Raw genomic sequence first — 14816 nt, 5'->3', positions numbered from 1 at the left:
CGGCGGTGGCGGTTATGAATGGAGCAGCAGGAGGCCACGACGCCATCAGCGTTTTCAAGCAGCTTTATTGGGGAGCCACCCCGTGCCCCAAATGAGCAGCAGCAGCAGCTCACAGCACAGCTCCGCAGGGAGGCCCCGAGCCGCTGCTGCAGGCAGGAACAGCTCCCCGGCCCCAGGAAGGGCAGAGGAGCCCTGGCCCCACACAAGTCCTGGTCCCTGGCGCAGCTGGGGCAGGGGGGTGGCAGGGCTGGGCTCCCCCGCTACCGGCCCGAGGCCGGCTCTGCCTCGTAGCCCTCTGTCCTCATGTCGTTCAGGCCCAGCTCCTCGTTCTGCTCAAAGGTGCGCTCGTAGCGCTGCACGCTCAGCTCCGGGTCCTCCTCCGGGGCGTACACGTTCTGTGGGGACAGGGCACAGCTCCTGCACTCCCCTGTGCCCCCAGGCTGGGAGCCCTGGGCACCCCCACAAAGCCAGCAGGGCTTCCAGCATCTCCTGGTGCCCAGAGCTCCAATGGGAAGCCCACTGCCACCACGTGCCAGGGAAATGAACCCCCCAAAGGGCTCAGGGAGCCCAGCCCGAGGGCCCAGGGCTGTACCTGAAGGTAGCTGTTGCCTGCAGGGTCGTCCATGATGAAGTGAGCCTGGGCCTTCCCCTCTATGATCTGCAGGAACACAGCATGTCCCACTAAGGCTCCTCCTAATCCTTCAGCCCCTCCTGCACCCGTGCAGAGCACAGAAAATCCAGAGTAAACTCACGTCCTGCAGCTTCCCAATGAACTCCTGCAGCTTCCCTGTCCTGCTGGCCGTGGAGCTGTCCCCCAGGGTGAAGGGGTTCTTCTCCACCTGCAAGGGCAGGTGAGGCAGCTGTGAGGCAGCCAGCCCCCCCAGCAGGGCCAGCCAGGGGGCTGAGCCCCCCCAGCAGGGCCAGCCAGGGGGCTGAGCCCCCCCAGCAGGGCCAGCCAGGGGGCTGAGCCCCCCCAGCAGGGCCAGCCAGGGGGCTGAGCCCCCCCAGCAGGGCCAGCCAGGGGGCTGAGCCCCCCAGGAGCACTCACCAGGTCCCGGATGTCCTTCAGCAGCCCCTCCAGCGTGGTGAACTTCCCCCCCAGCGCTCCCATGCCCAGCTCGAACTCCAGCTCAGGGATCTCCACGCTGCACGTCTCTGACTGCAGAGGGGAGCCCCCCATGAGCCCGTGCTGGGCCCCCCACATACCCCAGGAGGACGGGGCAGGGATCCTGGGCACTGCACCTTCAGGATATCCCTGGTCATGTCGGAGGGATCTGTAATCCTGAGGGTGATCCTGGTGCCCTGCGCCTCGATGGCTCCTCCAGACTTCACCTGGAAACAGCTGGCAGTGAGCTCACACCCAGCCCTCCCCCTGTGCTTTAACAGGCTCAGCCCAGCAGCCCAGAGGCCTCTCCAAAGCTGGGACAGTGGCCTCAGCAGCCAGCAGAAAGCCCCAGGTGCAGTCTCCCTCCCCAGCAGCCCAGGTGGGAAGCAGAGCTCAGGGACACAGGCACGGAGCTCCACTCCCTGCCCTCTGCCCAGCTCACCTCATTGGTCCTGTGCCCACAGGAGTCACAGTTGGTGGCCATGATAATCACTTCCTTGAAGTGGGGGATTTCTGGAGCAGGGAGTCAAGGCAAACATCAAAGCAGCAGCCGAGGGATGGCAGAACCCCACTGAGAGGAGTTGTGAGCAGCCCTGAGTCAGCTCTGCACGCCAGCAGGCCCCAGCTGAGAGCTGCCTCAGGCCTGTGGAGCAGCAGGGAGAGCCCAGGCATGCAGTGCCCCCAGCCCTGTGCAAGGATACGCACTAACTTCATGTTGGTGCTGGCCGGGGCGTTGCACTCGGGGCAGTTGGTGTTGAACTGCAGCACCTGGGGAGGGAAGGGGCAGCCTGAAGGTCCCAGCCAGCCCAGAGCACCTGGCCTGAGTGTCCCTGAGTGTCCCTGAGGCTGCAGCAGCCCCCACCTCGTCCCTCAGGTCCTCGGCAGCGTCCGGCGGCTTCGCGTCCACCTCCTCTCCCTGCAAGGACAGCAAAGTCAGCTCCTGCTCCCTGCTGGGGCTCCCAGGGAGCAGGGCAAGGAGCAGGGGCTGCTGCAGTCACCTGCAGGCCCAGCAGGGCACACTGCTGGGGGCTCCTCCTGTAGTGAGTGACCAGCAGGGCCTCGTCCCTCTGTGGTGCCCGCGGGTTCTCCACAAAGCTGTTCCCAGAGGGATCATCCAGGATCTGCAGGACAAGGGAGGGCCTGAGGGAGATGCCCTGCAGCCTCACCCTGCCAGGCCTGCCCTGCCCTGCCCTGAGCACTCACAAAGGTGAAGGGGGAGCTGACTTCCTTCAGCTGCTTCAGTTTACCAATGAACTCATCTATCTTCCTGGCCACCTCTTTGTCTGTTGCCTGGAAGGGGACATGGAACCACAGAACCCTTAAAATGGGGACAGCTCAAGGTGGGGCTCAGCTGCTGGGGACAGCCCAAAGGTGACTGTGGCACAGACAGAGCTGTCCCCAGCAGCCCCGTGTGACTGCAGCAGGCAGGGGATGGACACCCCAAGCACTCTCCATCCCTGAGGAGTTTCCCTTTCCAGCCCTTACCCTGCGGGTGGGCTGGTCCTGCTCCAGGCCTGCCACAGCTCTGTCAATGATGCCCTCGATGGTGGTGAGCACTTGGCAAAGCAAGAACACAGAGTTGACAACACCATGAACAGACCCCAGGCATCCCCAGGAGCCCCCCAAGCACGGCCCCATTCACCCACCTCCCTTCTGGCTGAAGGCAGGCACCTCAAAGTCCAGCTCTGGAATTCGGGCTGAGGCACAGTCGGTCTTCACCACCTCCCTGTTCATGTCCTGCACAGAGCAGGGAGCAGCCTGAGCCTCCCCTGGCACACAGGGGGAACCCAGAGGCCTGGCCCAGCCAGGGATGTGCAGGTGCTGGGCCTGCAGCAGGGCAGGGTGGGGCAGTGCCCACCTGGCGGGAGGTGACGGCCAGGGTGTAGCGCACGCCCTGCTCCTGGATCCTGCCCGCTGCCTGGATCTCTGTGTTGGACCAGGAGCAGCTGGGGCACGAGAAGGAGCTGACAATGATCTCCTTGAAGAAGGGGATCCTGGTGAGCAGGAGCCGGGTCACTCCCTGCGGGGGCAGTGAGGGGCTTTGTGGGAACCGAGCCTGGGGCCATGGCCCTGACAGCACCTCCGGCACGGGCAGGTCCCTGCCCCTCCTCTGCCTACCCCACAAACCTCCCCTCACCCCCCAGGAGCTCCTGGAAAAGCCCTCCCGACCCCACCAGCGCCCCCTGCTCCGAGAGCAGCTGTGGCCCCCAGCAGGTCCTTCCTCGCTCCTGCCCCCACTGGAACCCCCCAGCAGCCCCTGCCCGCCCCTCCCCACGGCCACTGGAGACCCCCGAGCCCAGCCCACACAGGTGTGCGTCCTCTAACCCCACAGACCCCCGAACCGGCCCTGGCCCCGCACACCCCTGTCCTGCTCTCCCCCTGTACCGGCCCTGGCCCCGCACGTCCCTGTCCTGCTCTCCCTCGGCCCCCGCAGGCCCCGGTGCCCCCCAGTCCCCGCAGGCCGCCACTGCCCGGCCTCCCGGGGCCCCTCACGTTGCGGAAGCAATTCATGCACAGGGACTCGATCTCTGCCGGCTGCTGCTCGCCGTCCTCGGCGCTCAGGGGCCGGAACAGGGCCCCGGCGGGCGCAGCCGCCGCCGCGGTGGCCCCGAGGGCCGACATGATGGTGGCGCGTCAGGCGGCGGCGCGGGGAGATGACGTATACGGGTCACGTGGCTCGGGCGGATCATGTGACTTGCGCGGGCCGCGATGGCGGCGCCTTTATTGGGGTTCAGCGCAGGAGCTGCCCCGGGCCCGCACTGGGGCCTTCCCCGAGACCCTCCCCGGGATCCCCCCCGGGGCCCTCCCCGCCCCGCTCGCTCAGGCTCAGCGCCAGGTCCCGCCATAGCGCGTCCAGCCGGGCGCGCAGATCCTCCACGGGCGGCGGCGGCGCGTCCAGCGGCCCCTCGGGCGGCTCCGGGCGGGCGCTGAGCTTCAGCCGCATCTCCTCGGTCTCCTGGTCCAGCGCCCGGGTGAAGGCCTGGATCTGCGCGTACGTGTCCCGCCGGAACTCCTCCACGCGCCGCTGCACCTCCCGCGCCAGCGCCTCCCGGGAGCGGCCCGGGGGCGCCGCGGCCCCGCCGGGGTACAGGCTCAGCTTGGCCTTCAGCTGCTCCAGGTTCCGCTGGATCTGCCGGTGCAGGTCCTGCGCGTTGCGGGTCAGCTTGGCCGACAGCTCCTGGATGTGCTGGTTGAGCTGCTCGGGGCTGGCGCGGGCGTGCGGGGCCACGCCGCGGTGCAGCTCCTGCACGTTGCGGTGGATCTCGCTCAGCAGCCGCTCGGCGTACGGCTGGAAGATGTCCTTCACCTGCTCCGTGTGGAAGGCGATCTTGTCGCCGTAGTGAGCCACGAAGCGCTGCAGCTCGTCAGCGCCGTCCAGGAGCTGCGCCGCCACCTCCCGGCTGGGCACCAGGTGCCGCCGCAGCTCCCGGGCCCGCAGGGACACCTGGTCCAGCAGCTCCTCCGTGAGCGGCCGCAGCTGCTGCCGCAGCTCGTCCAGCTGCCTGCCGACCTGCTGGTGCACCTCGTCCACGTACGGGGACAGCTGCAGGCGGAGGCTGTCCAGCTCCCTCCGGAGGGCCTTGCGCAGGCTGGCCGGGTCCTCGTACAGCCGGGGGGGCTGCAGCCCCCTGCCCAGCGGGGACAGCTTCTCCAGGAAGGCCCCCATGGAGCTGACCCCATCCTGAATGCTCTCCTTCAGGTTCCTGCACGAGAGAGCCCCCGAGAGCCCCGAGTGACCGCGGCCCCCCCGTGCCCCGCACCCCAATAAACGCTGTTTCCCCCGCGGGCCCTGCCCTGCCGGCCCGGAGGGGAGCGGGGCGCGGCACTCACGTGCTGTCGCTGCCCAGCTTGCTGTGGCCACGCTCCAGGCTGTCCTTGTCCCCCGTCAGCTGGCTCAGGTACTGCCAGAGCCCGCTCTGCGCCGCCTCGGCCGGGGACACTGCGGGCGGGAGCGCCGCTGCTGCTGCTGCCCGGCCGCCCCCGCAGCCCCCGGGGGGACCCCTGAGCCCGCCCCGGGCCCGCACCCACCTGGGCAGGCGGCCAGGAGCGAGAGGAGCAGCGCGGCCTTCAGCAGCATGCTCGGGCTGCGGGAGAGGGGACAGGAGCCGTCCGAGTGCTTACGGGGGGCTGCACGGCCCCTCGCTGCTCCCCGCAAGGACCTGGGGTCCCCTGGACACCCGCAGCTCCCCTAAAAACCCCCGGGGTTCCCCATGACACCTGTGGGTCCCGGAACACCTCGGCTGCCCCGCTGGAGTCACGCCCAGCTCCTCCGGCCGCACAGACTTAAAGGCCCCCGCCCCTCACCTGGCTCGGGTCGCCTCCCGTGTCCCTCCCGCCCGGAGGCGGCCGCTGCCCGCCCTTATGTAGGCTCGGGGGGCGGCCGAGGAGCGGCCGATAAGGCGGCTTTGGGACGGGAAGGCTTTTTGGACCTCACTCCGTGTAAACACAACGTGGAGGTCCGGGCAGGTGACCTGGGGGCCGCTGTCCCCCGGGCTCGGGGGACGGGGCTGGCCCTGGCCCGGCGCCGCTCGCTGCATCCCGCGGGGAACGCGGGACGGGGACAGCGGTGCCGCTCCTGTCGGGGCGCAAAGGGAGCCCGGAGCCCCGCGGTGGGCGCGGGAGGGCGAGCCCGGCTCGGGCTGTGCGGGGCGGGCGGGGATGAGCGGGTCGGGATCGCACCTTCCCCTTCCGAGGCCGCGCTCCCGCCGGTCACCGCCGCGCTCGAGTCCTTTCCTTTCCACCTTGGTTCTCCCCGGGAACGAGCCCGGGCACCGGGGCTGCGGGGCCAAGGTCGGGGTGAAGCGCCGAGCGGGCGGCAGCGCTGCTGCGGCACCAAAGTCCGCGCGGTTCCCTCCCCGACACGGCCTGCGCCGACACGTGAGGTCGCTCCAGGCAGCGCTGGCCGCGCCTCACTCGTCCCGTCCCGTCCCGTCCCGTCCCGTCCCGCCGGCAGAGCGCCTCAGGCCCCTTCCCCTGCCGCTGACCCGCCGAGCTCCCTTGCTGCGCCGCGGGGACGAGGCGAGTGTCCCCCACCCACAGATCTGTCCCCACCCGCAGATCCCCACCCCGCGCTGCGGGTGTTTGGCCGCACCCCGCGGCTCTGCCCCCCCTGGGTGTCCCCAGCTGTGCTCAGGGGACAGCGCGGCCTGGGCTCACCCATGGGCTCACCTGGGTGCCGCCACAGACACCTCCCACCCGCCTGACCCCACCTCTGCTCCCTCTCCCTGCTGATTCCGGGTGATGCTCCCCCCTCGGAGCAGCTGAGGTGCCCCAGGTACCCCACCCCAGGGGAGGATGGACAGGGGGATGCTGCGGGAAGGAAGGACGGACACGGAGCAGCACGTGCATCACAAGGAGATTTATTTCTGCCACTTCAAGTGGCCAGGAGCGTTTGGAACGTGTGTGGCTGGCGGGGCGGGGCGGTTCAGTTCTGCGGGGGCGCGGCGGTGCTGAGGAAAGCGGCCACCTTGTCCCGCACCTCCTTCTCCAGCAGCTCCAGGTGATCCTCCACGCCGGCCGCGCCCGAGTCCAGCTTGCCGCGCATCTCCTCCAGCCGCTGCACCAGCTGCTGCCCGAAGGTCTCTCCGAAGGGAGCCGCCTGCTGCCGGAAGGTCTCCAGGCTCTGGCCCAGGCGCTGCTCCAGCTGCTGCGCCAGGGGCTGCAGGCGCTGCCGCAGGCTCTCGGCGTCGCCGCTCGCCGCCTCCCGCAGCTCCCGGGCCAGCGGGCTCAGCTGGGCGCGCAGCTCCTCGGAGCTGGCGGCCAGGCGGGCCCGCAGCTCCTCGGCCGCCCGCTCCATCTGCGCGCTCAGGCTCTGCAGCTGCCGCTCCAGCCCGTCCCGCACCTCCTGCGCGTAGGGGCTGAGCCCGCGCCGCAGCTCGGCCACGCTCTGTTCCACCTGCGCCTTCAGCTCGTCCGCCACGGGCGACAGCCGCTGCTTGACGCTCTCCACGCCGCCGTCGATCTGCTGCTGCAGGCGCTCGGCGTAGGGGCTCAGCGAGGCCTGCACGCTCTCGGCGTTGTCCTGCAGGCGCTCCCGCAGCTCGGCCGCGTAGGGCTCCAGCGCCCGCCGCAGCTCCCCGGCGCTCTGATCCACCTGCGAGCGCAGCTCCTCGGCGTACGGGCCCATCTTGGCCTGCAGCTGCCGGATGTTGGTGCCGATCTGCTGGTGCACCTGGTCGGCGTAGGGCGCCAGCTTGGCCTGCAGCTCCTGCAGCTCCCGCTGGATCTGCTCCTTGAGGCGCTGCGAGTCCTGCGCCAGCTTGGCCTGCAGCTCCATGGCGAAGGGCTCCAGGCGCTGCTGCAGGTCCTCGGCGTAGGCGCTGACGCTCTGCAGGTTGCTCTTCAGCAGGGTGCTGGGGACAGGGGACACGTCAGGGCCTGTGAGCCCCCACCCCCGGGCCCTGCCTGCCCCCCGAGCCCCCCGGTCCCAAGGCTGGGCTCACTTGAGCTGCTTGCTGAGCTCGGTCTGCTGCAGCTGCTCCGCCGTGTCCTTGGCATTGCTGCCCAGCTCCGTGAAGTACTTCCAGATCACGCTGGCCACCTCGTCAGGGTTCACATCAGCCCGGGAGCCTGCAGGGGGTGCTGGGGTCAGAGCTCACACAGTCCCATCCCCCCGGGGACAGCGGGGACACTGCCATCCCCGCCCTGCTGGCACCAGGGACCCGCACAGTCCCATTCCCCCAGCGACAGCGGGGATGCTGCCATCCCCGCCCTGCTGGCACCGGGCACCCGCACAACACCTCACCTGAGATCGCCAGGAGAAGCAGGACAAGGGCGGCCGCCTTGGGCGCCATCCTGAGGGCTGGGGACTCCTGCGGGAGCACAGAGAGAGGTGAAGGAAGGCCCAGGGACCAGCAGCCCCCAGCCAGAGGCCATGGAGAGCTGGGCTCCCTCCCGTCTCCCTCCCGGCTCCCTCCTGGCTCCCTGCACTGCTCACCTGTGCTGCCAGTGCCGCGGTAGCTGCAGAGCCGGCAGCTCCCAGCACTATTTATGCAGCCCGAGGGCTCCTGCAGCTTCCACGCAGGCTGTGACACAGCAAGGGCTTGGACTTTAGTCGGTCACAACGTGGAAGTGCCTGACGTGTGCGCAGCCCTGACATCACCCAGGGCCCTGACATCACCCGCGGCCCCGCCGGCCCCCAGCAGGGGGACAGGGACAGACAGGAGTGGGGGACCCACCGAGCCCCTCCTGGGGACAGGGCCTGGGCTGGGGGACACCTCAGTGCTTTGTGGAGGCAGCAGTGGCTCTGTCAGTGCTGGCAGGGCAGTGCCTGGGATGGGTGGCAGTGTGACAGGACACGGGGGCTGGGGATGCTGCAGGGACCCGTGCGTGTCCCCGGCCGTGGGCATCGGGCTCTGAGCACGCACCGGGGGCAGCCCCCGGCCCAGCCCCGGGCACAGCGGAGCCGCGGCCGTGTGTCCCTGCGGGCAAAGGGCACGGCGGGCAGGGCAGGGACCGGCCGGGCAGGGGCAGTGCCAAGGTCCGAAGAGCCTCGCGGTGCCCGAGGGCGATGTGCCCGGGGACAGGGCCGCTGGATGTCACCCTTGTGCCGTGCGTGCCCGGGCTGTCCCCTCCGCGGGCAGCGCGCTGGCTGCGCACACGCGTGTGCCCACGCTCGGCTGTGTGCACACACGCACAGACACGCGGGGCCCCAGCAGCTCCGTCCCGCGGCATTTCCCAACTCTTGGCTGGACGCAGCGCCCCTGCAGCCCCCCCGCGCCCTGCCCTGACCTTTGCACGAATCCCCCGGGCGGCCGTGGGGAGGCTATAAAGAGAGAGCCCGGGGCTGCCCCCGCGTCAGAGCCCGGCACAGGTGAGTGGGGACATCCCCGGCGAGGGCCGTGCTGGGAAGGGGACGGGGTCGGGACCCACATCGTGCGCTCTGCTCTCTCCCCAGCCATGAAGGCGTCGCTGCTGTTCCTGCTCGCCTGCACGGCCGTCCTGGCGCTGGGAGCGAGTAAGGGCCGGGGGCTGCGCTGCAGGAGGGGTGGGGGCTCAGGGCGATGGGGGCACACGGGGGGGGGGCACAGCCGCGGGACCCCGCGCCCCCAGTGCCACCAGGCTCGCCCTTGCAGGGGCCGACACGTCCGAGGAGCCGAAGGCGCTGGTGCAGAAGGTGCAGGAGCTGGCCCAGAAAGTCTCGGCCATGACCAAGGACGCCTTCAGCAGGGTGCGGGAGTCGGAGGCAGCGCAGCAGGCCAGGTGCCCCCGAACCCCAGCCCTGTCCCTGTTCCCGGTGCCGGGGACCCGGCCAGGGCCCCGCGCTGACCCCCTGCCCTCCCCTGCCCTCCTCTCCCCTCCCGGTGCAGGCAGTGGCTGTCGGACAACGCGGAGCTGGCGAAGCAGCGGCTGGCGTGGCTCAAGGAGCAGCTGGCCGAGCTCCTGAAGAAGACTCCGGCCTCGTAGCCTCGCCAGGGGCTGCCCGGGCTCCGTCGGGGCTGGGGACCCCCGGCTCCCCCCCGTGTCGTGGTGCTCTCAATAAAGCGGGGCTGATGCAAACGCTTGTGCTGCCATCACTGGGGGCTGGCTGGGAGGAGTGGGACCCGCAGGGGCAGGGAGGGCTGGGACAGACACCAGCACCAGGGTACACACGGCCGTGTCGGGGTGCCCAGGGTGGCAGGAGCCGGGTGATGCTCCAAAAAACTCCTGCTCATTCAGTGCCACACACCCAGCACCCTGTGTGGGGCTGAGCTCAGCTGCACCTCGGGCAGAGCTGGACTCAAAGACAGCCCTCAGCAGCCCAGGGCAACCCTCATCGGCCCAGGGCATCCCTCAGCAGCCCAGGGCACCCCTCATCGGCCCAGGGCATCCCTCAGCAGCCCAGGGCTCCCCTCATCGGCCCAGGGCATCCCTCAGCAGCCCAGGGCTCCCCTCAGCAGCCCAGGGCTCCCCTCATCAGCTCAGGGCACCCCTCAGCAGTTCCCTGTCTCCCCAGTCCCTCTGGATCCCCCAGTACCCCCAGCTCAGAGCACCCCTTGCCCCCTCCAGCATCCACTGCAAAGACTGAGCGAGCTCCAATAACTTAAGTCAAGTTTATTTCTCAAAAGGGAGGCAAAGCTGAGAGCGACGCCGGGCTGGGGAGGGAATTCTAGGGGAAGAGGGGGTCTCCGGGGAGGACACCCTAGGGCTCCTGCAGCCTGTCCCCAGAGCCCCCTGAGGAGAAGTGCCCGGGGCAGGGCAGGGAGCGCCCGGGGCAGCGGCGGAGCGGGGCTGGGGTCAGTCCCTGGCCGCGCCGGCCGGCAGCTCAGGCCACGGTCTTCTGGAGCTCCTCCAGCAAGCTGAGGAAACGGGCCTTGAGGCTCTCGGTGTAGGGGGTGAGGCGCTCCTTGAAGTCCTGCACCAGGGGCGTCATCTTCTCCCGCAGGCTGCTGAGCTGCTCCACCACCTTGGCCTGGTATTCGGCGGCCTGGGGGATGCCCTTCTCCCGGATCTCCTCCAGCTTCTGGCTCAGCTTCTGGCGCAGCTCATCGCTGAAGGGGGCCACGTTCTTGCGCAGCTCCTCGACGTGCCCGCGCAGCCGGTCCCGCGCCTCCTCGGCCACCGGGGTCAGCTTCTGCTGCAGCAGCTCCACCTTCTGCTTGCTGAGCTCCTTCAGCTCCTGGGCGAGGGGTGCCAGGCGCTGGCGGTACTGCTCCAGATCCTCCGTCCACTTGGCAGAGAACTGGTCCAGGAAGGGCTTGATCTTCTCCTTCACCTCCTCCAGGTCCTTGGTCAGCTCCTTGCGCAGGGACTCGGTGTCTTTCAGCCACATCTCCCGCACCTCTTTGTAGTAGGGGGCCATGTCCTCTCTCAGCTTGGCGGCGGCCGCGCCCAGCGTGTCGAGGTTCTCGCCCAGCTTCAGGCTGCGGGACGGGAGGGAGGGAGGGAGGTCACGCACGGCGCCCGGGCGCCCCCAGCCCCCCGCCACTCGCCCCCCACTTACTCCAGCTGTTTGCCCACGGTGGAGGCCTCGAACTGGGCAATGGCTTCCTTGCCGCTGGCCTTCACGGAGTCCAGGTACACATCGAGCATGTCCCTGAGGCGATCCAGGGGCGCCTGGGGCTCATCGTGCTGCCAGAAGGAGCGGGCCTGGGTGCCTGCGGAGAGAGCCGATGCTCAGGACGCGCCGCCCGGGGACGGCTCCAGCCCTGCCGGGGTCCTGCCCGGCTCGGGAGGAACCGGGGAGCCCCTCGGCTGCAGCCCGGCTCCAAGGCAAAGCGCTTCGGAAAGCGGCGGCTTCCAGCGGCGCTCCCGTCCCGCCCGTGCCGCTCCATCCCGCGGGGATCCGCAGCCCCGGCCGGACCTACCCGTCAGGCAGAGCAGGGCGAGGGTCAGCACCACGGCTCTCATCTTCGCGCTGGACCTGCGGGCAGAGCAAGGGAGTTGGGCGCGGGGAGCCGGGACAGAGCCAGCCCGGGGGGGGCGAGCCCCCAGCCCGGCTCAGGGGTCCCGCTCTGTCCCGGCGGCTCCTCGGGGCAGCCCGGGCTCTTACCAGCTCTCTCCTCCGCTGCTGCTCGTCCCGTCTGAGCGGCCGGGGCTCCGCCGCCGCTATTTATGCCGGAGGGGCAGTTCCGCGGAGATAAGCCAGCGGCGGCCCCCGATGTGCGCGCAGGGTTCAAGGATCGCGGCATCGCCGCGGAGCGCGGCTTGGCAGGGGCGGCGAGCAAACAGGAGCTCCCCGCGGGACGCGCCTCGCCGGCCAAGGAGCTGTTTACGCTCCCGGTGACCCAGATTCCCGCTGGCCTTGCCGGGGCCCCTCGCAGCCCCCAGGGATTGGCCGCGGGCCCGGGGACAAGGTTTATTCCCGCAGGGATTTGGCCTGCCGTACCCGGACCCCTCGCCTCGGCCGCGGGTCTGTGCCCCGTCCTTCACGGGGCCGCTCACGTCACCCCCTTTTCCCGCTGTGTCCCCAGCTCACAGGTCCCCTGCCCGCCCACGCCGGCCCTCGCTGGGGACCTGGGCAAGGGGAAGGCTCAGAGCAGGCACCAGCACTGGCACGGCCGCCACAAAACCGCCCTCAGCCCGAGCCCCAGAGCTTCCCTGTCCCACTGCCACCAGTGCAGGGATGCACGGGAATCAGGCTGAGCCCGGCCAGGCGAGGGGAGAGAGGGGACGGGGAGAGAGGGGCCGTGTCCCCAGAGGGGCTGCAGGGGCTGTGCAGGGCTGGCACCGCCAGGGCAGCTGCTATAGGGGAACGATGCTCCCGTTTCTGTGTGGCACCGGCTCCCTGCAGCCCCAGCCCGTGGCAGCCCGCTGGGCAGCGCCAGGGCATCGCACGGGAACTGCCCCCGCAGGTGCTGCAGGCACAGCTCAGCTCCCCGCGCCTCTCAGACCCTGCCTGCAGCTGGAAAAGCCCCAGGGCAGCAGATGCCGGGCAGGCTCCGATCGGCAGCACTGCCGGTCCCCACGCCCCACGGCGAGCCGGGCTCGGGCTTCAGGGGGCTGCGGGTGCCGGGGGGCTTCGGGAAACCCGGCCAGGGGGGGCTGCTGGGGACCCGGGCAAGTGACAGCGCCAGGGATGGGCTGGGGACACAGCAGCTGCCGCCCCTTGGACTTTGGTGTTGGGCAACAAGGCAAACAAGAGCCCAGGGAAGATCATAATCATGGTTTTATTTGTTATGATCCCACTGTCCAACTAATTGACTAGTTGCAAGTGACCCACAAAAAATGGACTGAAGATTTACTGAAACTTTTTTTTTCCTGTTCCGTTTTTAGTCCAACATAAATGAGGAAGAAAAAAAAATACTTCTGACATTTCCAAAAAACAGAAATAATAGCAAAGTATATTAATATACATTCAACATATACTGCGCGTATTGATTACTACAATACAAAGCCATGATAAAAAAAGTGTGATACTGCGGATGGCACGGTGACGGCCCTGCGGGGCAGCTGCTGCTGGGGGGGGCCCGGCGACTCTCCCAGGATACAGTGTCATGTAAACAAAAGGAAAATGAACCAAAGGGACAGAGCAAAAGGCTTTCGGCGTTCCCCACCCTTCCCGCTCCATCCCGCGGGGCCGGGCTCTGGAGCTTCCTTCCCTCCTCTCTGACTCTCGGGATTGCAGAGCTGTCAGCGTCTTCTCCCGGAGAAGGGGAGGCCGGGAAGAGGCACGGGGTAAGGATAGCAAAGTCACCTCTGCCGTGCTGGTTTCACACTTCCTTCTGTGCAAAGTCAGGAGGGCTGGGTCGATGTTTCCTTTAGTTTTAAAAAATATTCCGGAAAAAATGTCAGTAAGAAGGGTCTGAGCTGGAGCTTGTCAAGTCCCAAAGGCAAGAGTGACACCACGTGCTCCTGAGCCCCGGGGCGGGGGGGCCTCCCGCTCCATCCACCACGGAAAGGATGGAAAAGGGACAAAGAAGAGACCTCTGCACGTCCCGACTGTATAAGGAGAATTACCACTGTCGCCACTGGCACGAGAGAAAACCAGTCACAAGTACAATGTCATTAAAAGAAATAAAATACTTTGAACAAAAGGTGCAAGTCACAATTCATATAGAACAGAATCTAGTTAAAAATTTCTCTCAAACAGAAATTCCTTTTGCCTTTTATTAATAACAATAATAATAAAACAACATTTACCAAAAAAAACAATTCCTACGTGATCGGGAGGAAAAGCGAAGGAAACAAAGAAAAATCCGTCTGCCCTACATTAGCCAGGAAAAGAAAAAACCCCAAGTCGTGGCAGATTTGGAAAGAAAAGGGGAGGGAGGGCAGGGCAGGGGTGATCCTGTCAGCACCCCGACACACGAGAGGGAACAGAGCAGACAGAGGTGAGACAAGAAGTGAATTGCACCGGGGTGGGGAGGGCCCTGCCAGGCCCAGACCCCCCAGTGCAGAGGACAGGGGGGAAGGAGAGCGTGGCCTCCATCCAGGAGCGGCTCCAGCCCCCTTGGAGCTGCCCAGGGCAGGCTCCAGGGAGGCTCAGCCCGGCGTGGGGCCCCGGGCAGGGCCAGCCCCCAGAGCAGCCCCGGTGCCGAGGCCGATCCTCCGTGTCGGGCTCAGGGCTCTGGGTGTAGCTGGAGTTACAGGCAAGTGTGGCAGAAATTAAAGAACCCAAAGGAACGACACACTGGATGAAGTGAGGATGAGGAAGGGGGCCATGGTATTCCAGTTAGTCAGAAATACTACGGCAATTTGGCGCAATGCTGCTAGATACTGTTGGTTTAAAATGGACCTTTTCATTTCAAAGCTGTACACAAACCCTGCAAGAGAGAGAAAGAAGATGTTAGGGGACACCAGGACAGCACATCTCCTCCCACAGCCCTCCAGCACTCCCAGGCCATTCCTGACCCTGCCCCAGGAGAGAGAGCCTGCTGTGCAGAGGGGTCTGAGTGCAGCACAAGCCTGGAAGGAGGGATGCTGTCCCTGGGCACACGGGGCACAGCAAACAGCTTCAGCACAGGAGCTCTGAGTGGATGGTCCAACCCCAGCACCGGAGCAATGAGCAGGAAAGGCGACCCATGGGAGTGAGGCCCGAGGTGTGGTGTGGTGAGAGAAGGACACAGGGATACTCACTCCCTCCTGGTTACACCCCTGCCTGCTCCATCCCAAAGGGCACCTCCGGGTGCTTGTAGCTCAGCAGGACGTCCGTGATACACGTCGAGGGGTAGCAGGAGGTGTTGAGGTGCTGGCTGCCGTCGCCCAGGTTCGCGTGCTCTTGACCTTCCAAACCCTCCCCGCATTCTGGGAGGGCAAAGAGGAGACTCAGCAGCCGTGGCAGTGACTCGGC

At 67.5% G+C, this 14816-nt stretch overlaps 6 protein-coding genes across 9 annotated transcripts in view; 1 reads left to right on the top strand and 5 right to left on the bottom strand.

Moving 5' to 3' along the window:
• Window positions 1-47: 47 nt before the first annotated feature.
• ZPR1 (ZPR1 zinc finger) lies at window positions 48-3765 on the bottom strand. The gene is made up of 14 exons (XM_054647318.2): window positions 3599-3765; window positions 2964-3125; window positions 2752-2842; window positions 2591-2661; window positions 2309-2395; window positions 2104-2226; window positions 1968-2021; window positions 1807-1873; window positions 1548-1618; window positions 1243-1332; window positions 1049-1159; window positions 753-839; window positions 593-658; window positions 48-395 (listed from the first exon to the last, which is right to left on the bottom strand). The coding sequence occupies exons 1-14, from the start codon at window positions 3725-3727 to the stop codon at window positions 261-263; spliced, it is 1344 nt and encodes a 447-aa protein (XP_054503293.1). The 5' UTR covers window positions 3728-3765; the 3' UTR covers window positions 48-260.
• Window positions 3766-3836: 71 nt separating this feature from the next.
• Window positions 3837-5265, bottom strand: APOA5 (apolipoprotein A5). Its single transcript, XM_077189861.1, has 3 exons — window positions 5111-5265; window positions 4937-5078; window positions 3837-4809 (listed from the first exon to the last, which is right to left on the bottom strand). The coding sequence occupies exons 1-3, from the start codon at window positions 5181-5183 to the stop codon at window positions 3837-3839; spliced, it is 1188 nt and encodes a 395-aa protein (XP_077045976.1). The 5' UTR covers window positions 5184-5265.
• Window positions 5266-6530: 1265 nt separating this feature from the next.
• APOA4 (apolipoprotein A4) lies at window positions 6531-7927 on the bottom strand. The gene is made up of 3 exons (XM_054647306.2): window positions 7851-7927; window positions 7549-7675; window positions 6531-7458 (listed from the first exon to the last, which is right to left on the bottom strand). The coding sequence occupies exons 1-3, from the start codon at window positions 7897-7899 to the stop codon at window positions 6531-6533; spliced, it is 1104 nt and encodes a 367-aa protein (XP_054503281.2). The 5' UTR covers window positions 7900-7927.
• Window positions 7928-8600: 673 nt separating this feature from the next.
• Window positions 8601-9604, top strand: APOC3 (apolipoprotein C3). Its single transcript, XM_077189860.1, has 4 exons — window positions 8601-8918; window positions 9003-9062; window positions 9181-9307; window positions 9415-9604. The coding sequence occupies exons 2-4, from the start codon at window positions 9005-9007 to the stop codon at window positions 9509-9511; spliced, it is 282 nt and encodes a 93-aa protein (XP_077045975.1). The 5' UTR covers window positions 8601-8918; window positions 9003-9004; the 3' UTR covers window positions 9512-9604.
• A 519-nt stretch (window positions 9605-10123) lies between these two features.
• On the bottom strand, window positions 10124-11714 carry APOA1 (apolipoprotein A1). The gene is made up of 4 exons (XM_054647415.2): window positions 11577-11714; window positions 11392-11447; window positions 11028-11181; window positions 10124-10947 (listed from the first exon to the last, which is right to left on the bottom strand). Exons 2-4 carry the CDS (start codon window positions 11432-11434, stop codon window positions 10350-10352), a joined length of 795 nt encoding a protein of 264 aa, XP_054503390.1. The 5' UTR covers window positions 11435-11447; window positions 11577-11714; the 3' UTR covers window positions 10124-10349.
• A 960-nt stretch (window positions 11715-12674) lies between these two features.
• SIK3 (SIK family kinase 3) overlaps window positions 12675-14816 on the bottom strand; it is a 69785-nt gene continuing 67643 nt past the window's right edge. For all 4 annotated transcript variants that reach the window (XM_054647401.2, XM_054647402.2, XM_054647403.2 and 1 more), the window contains 2 exons: window positions 14603-14770; window positions 12675-14289 (listed from right to left, as the gene is read on the bottom strand). In XM_054647401.2, the coding sequence (XP_054503376.2) occupies window positions 14613-14770 (158 nt within the window). In that variant the 3' untranslated portion in view covers window positions 12675-14289; window positions 14603-14612. The remainder of the gene's footprint in view (window positions 14290-14602; window positions 14771-14816) is intronic.

The sequence above is a fragment of the Agelaius phoeniceus genome, chromosome 23, assembly GCF_051311805.1.
Source record: "Agelaius phoeniceus isolate bAgePho1 chromosome 23, bAgePho1.hap1, whole genome shotgun sequence".
In the NCBI taxonomy this organism is placed as follows: Eukaryota; Metazoa; Chordata; class Aves; order Passeriformes; family Icteridae; genus Agelaius; species Agelaius phoeniceus.
The sequence above is the reverse complement of the archived record's forward strand: the minus strand, read 5'-3'. Positions and strand labels throughout refer to the sequence as shown.

Bases quoted from the DNA above. Each gene is read 5' to 3' on its own strand.
- ZPR1 (XM_054647318.2), bottom strand. From the start codon at position 3,727: ATGTCGGCCCTCGGGGCCACCGCGGCGGCGGCTGCGCCCGCCGGGGCC. The intron at 1,619-1,806 runs GTATCCTTGCAC...TCCCTGCTCCAG, and splicing joins CACCAACATGAAGTTAGTGC to AAATCCCCCACTTCAAGGAA. The intron at 1,333-1,547 runs GTGAGCTGGGCA...AGCTGTTTCCAG, and splicing joins GTGGGCACAGGACCAATGAG to GTGAAGTCTGGAGGAGCCAT.
- APOA1 (XM_054647415.2), bottom strand. From the start codon at position 11,434: ATGAGAGCCGTGGTGCTGACCCTCGCCCTGCTCTGCCTGACGG. The intron at 11,182-11,391 runs GTAGGTCCGGCC...CTCTCTCCGCAG, and splicing joins CGCCCTGCTCTGCCTGACGG to GCACCCAGGCCCGCTCCTTC. The intron at 10,948-11,027 runs GTAAGTGGGGGG...CCCGTCCCGCAG, and splicing joins ACCGTGGGCAAACAGCTGGA to CCTGAAGCTGGGCGAGAACC.
- APOA4 (XM_054647306.2), bottom strand. From the start codon at position 7,899: ATGGCGCCCAAGGCGGCCGCCCTTGTCCTGCTTCTCCTGGCGATCTCA. The intron at 7,676-7,850 runs GTGAGGTGTTGT...CACCCCCTGCAG, and splicing joins GCTTCTCCTGGCGATCTCAG to GCTCCCGGGCTGATGTGAAC. The intron at 7,459-7,548 runs GTGAGCCCAGCC...CCCTGTCCCCAG, and splicing joins GAGCTCAGCAAGCAGCTCAA to CACCCTGCTGAAGAGCAACC.
- APOC3 (XM_077189860.1), top strand. From the start codon at position 9,005: ATGAAGGCGTCGCTGCTGTTCCTGCTCGCCTGCACGGCCGTCCTGGCG. The intron at 9,063-9,180 runs GTAAGGGCCGGG...TCGCCCTTGCAG, and splicing joins CGTCCTGGCGCTGGGAGCGA to GGGCCGACACGTCCGAGGAG. The intron at 9,308-9,414 runs GTGCCCCCGAAC...CTCCCGGTGCAG, and splicing joins GAGGCAGCGCAGCAGGCCAG to GCAGTGGCTGTCGGACAACG.
- APOA5 (XM_077189861.1), bottom strand. From the start codon at position 5,183: ATGCTGCTGAAGGCCGCGCTGCTCCTCTCGCTCCTGGCCGCCTGCCCA. The intron at 5,079-5,110 runs CAGGGGTCCCCC...GCGGGGGCGGCC, and splicing joins GTGCGGGCCCGGGGCGGGCT to GGGCAGCAGCAGCAGCGGCG. The intron at 4,810-4,936 runs GTGAGTGCCGCG...TCTCTCGTGCAG, and splicing joins AAGCTGGGCAGCGACAGCAC to GAACCTGAAGGAGAGCATTC.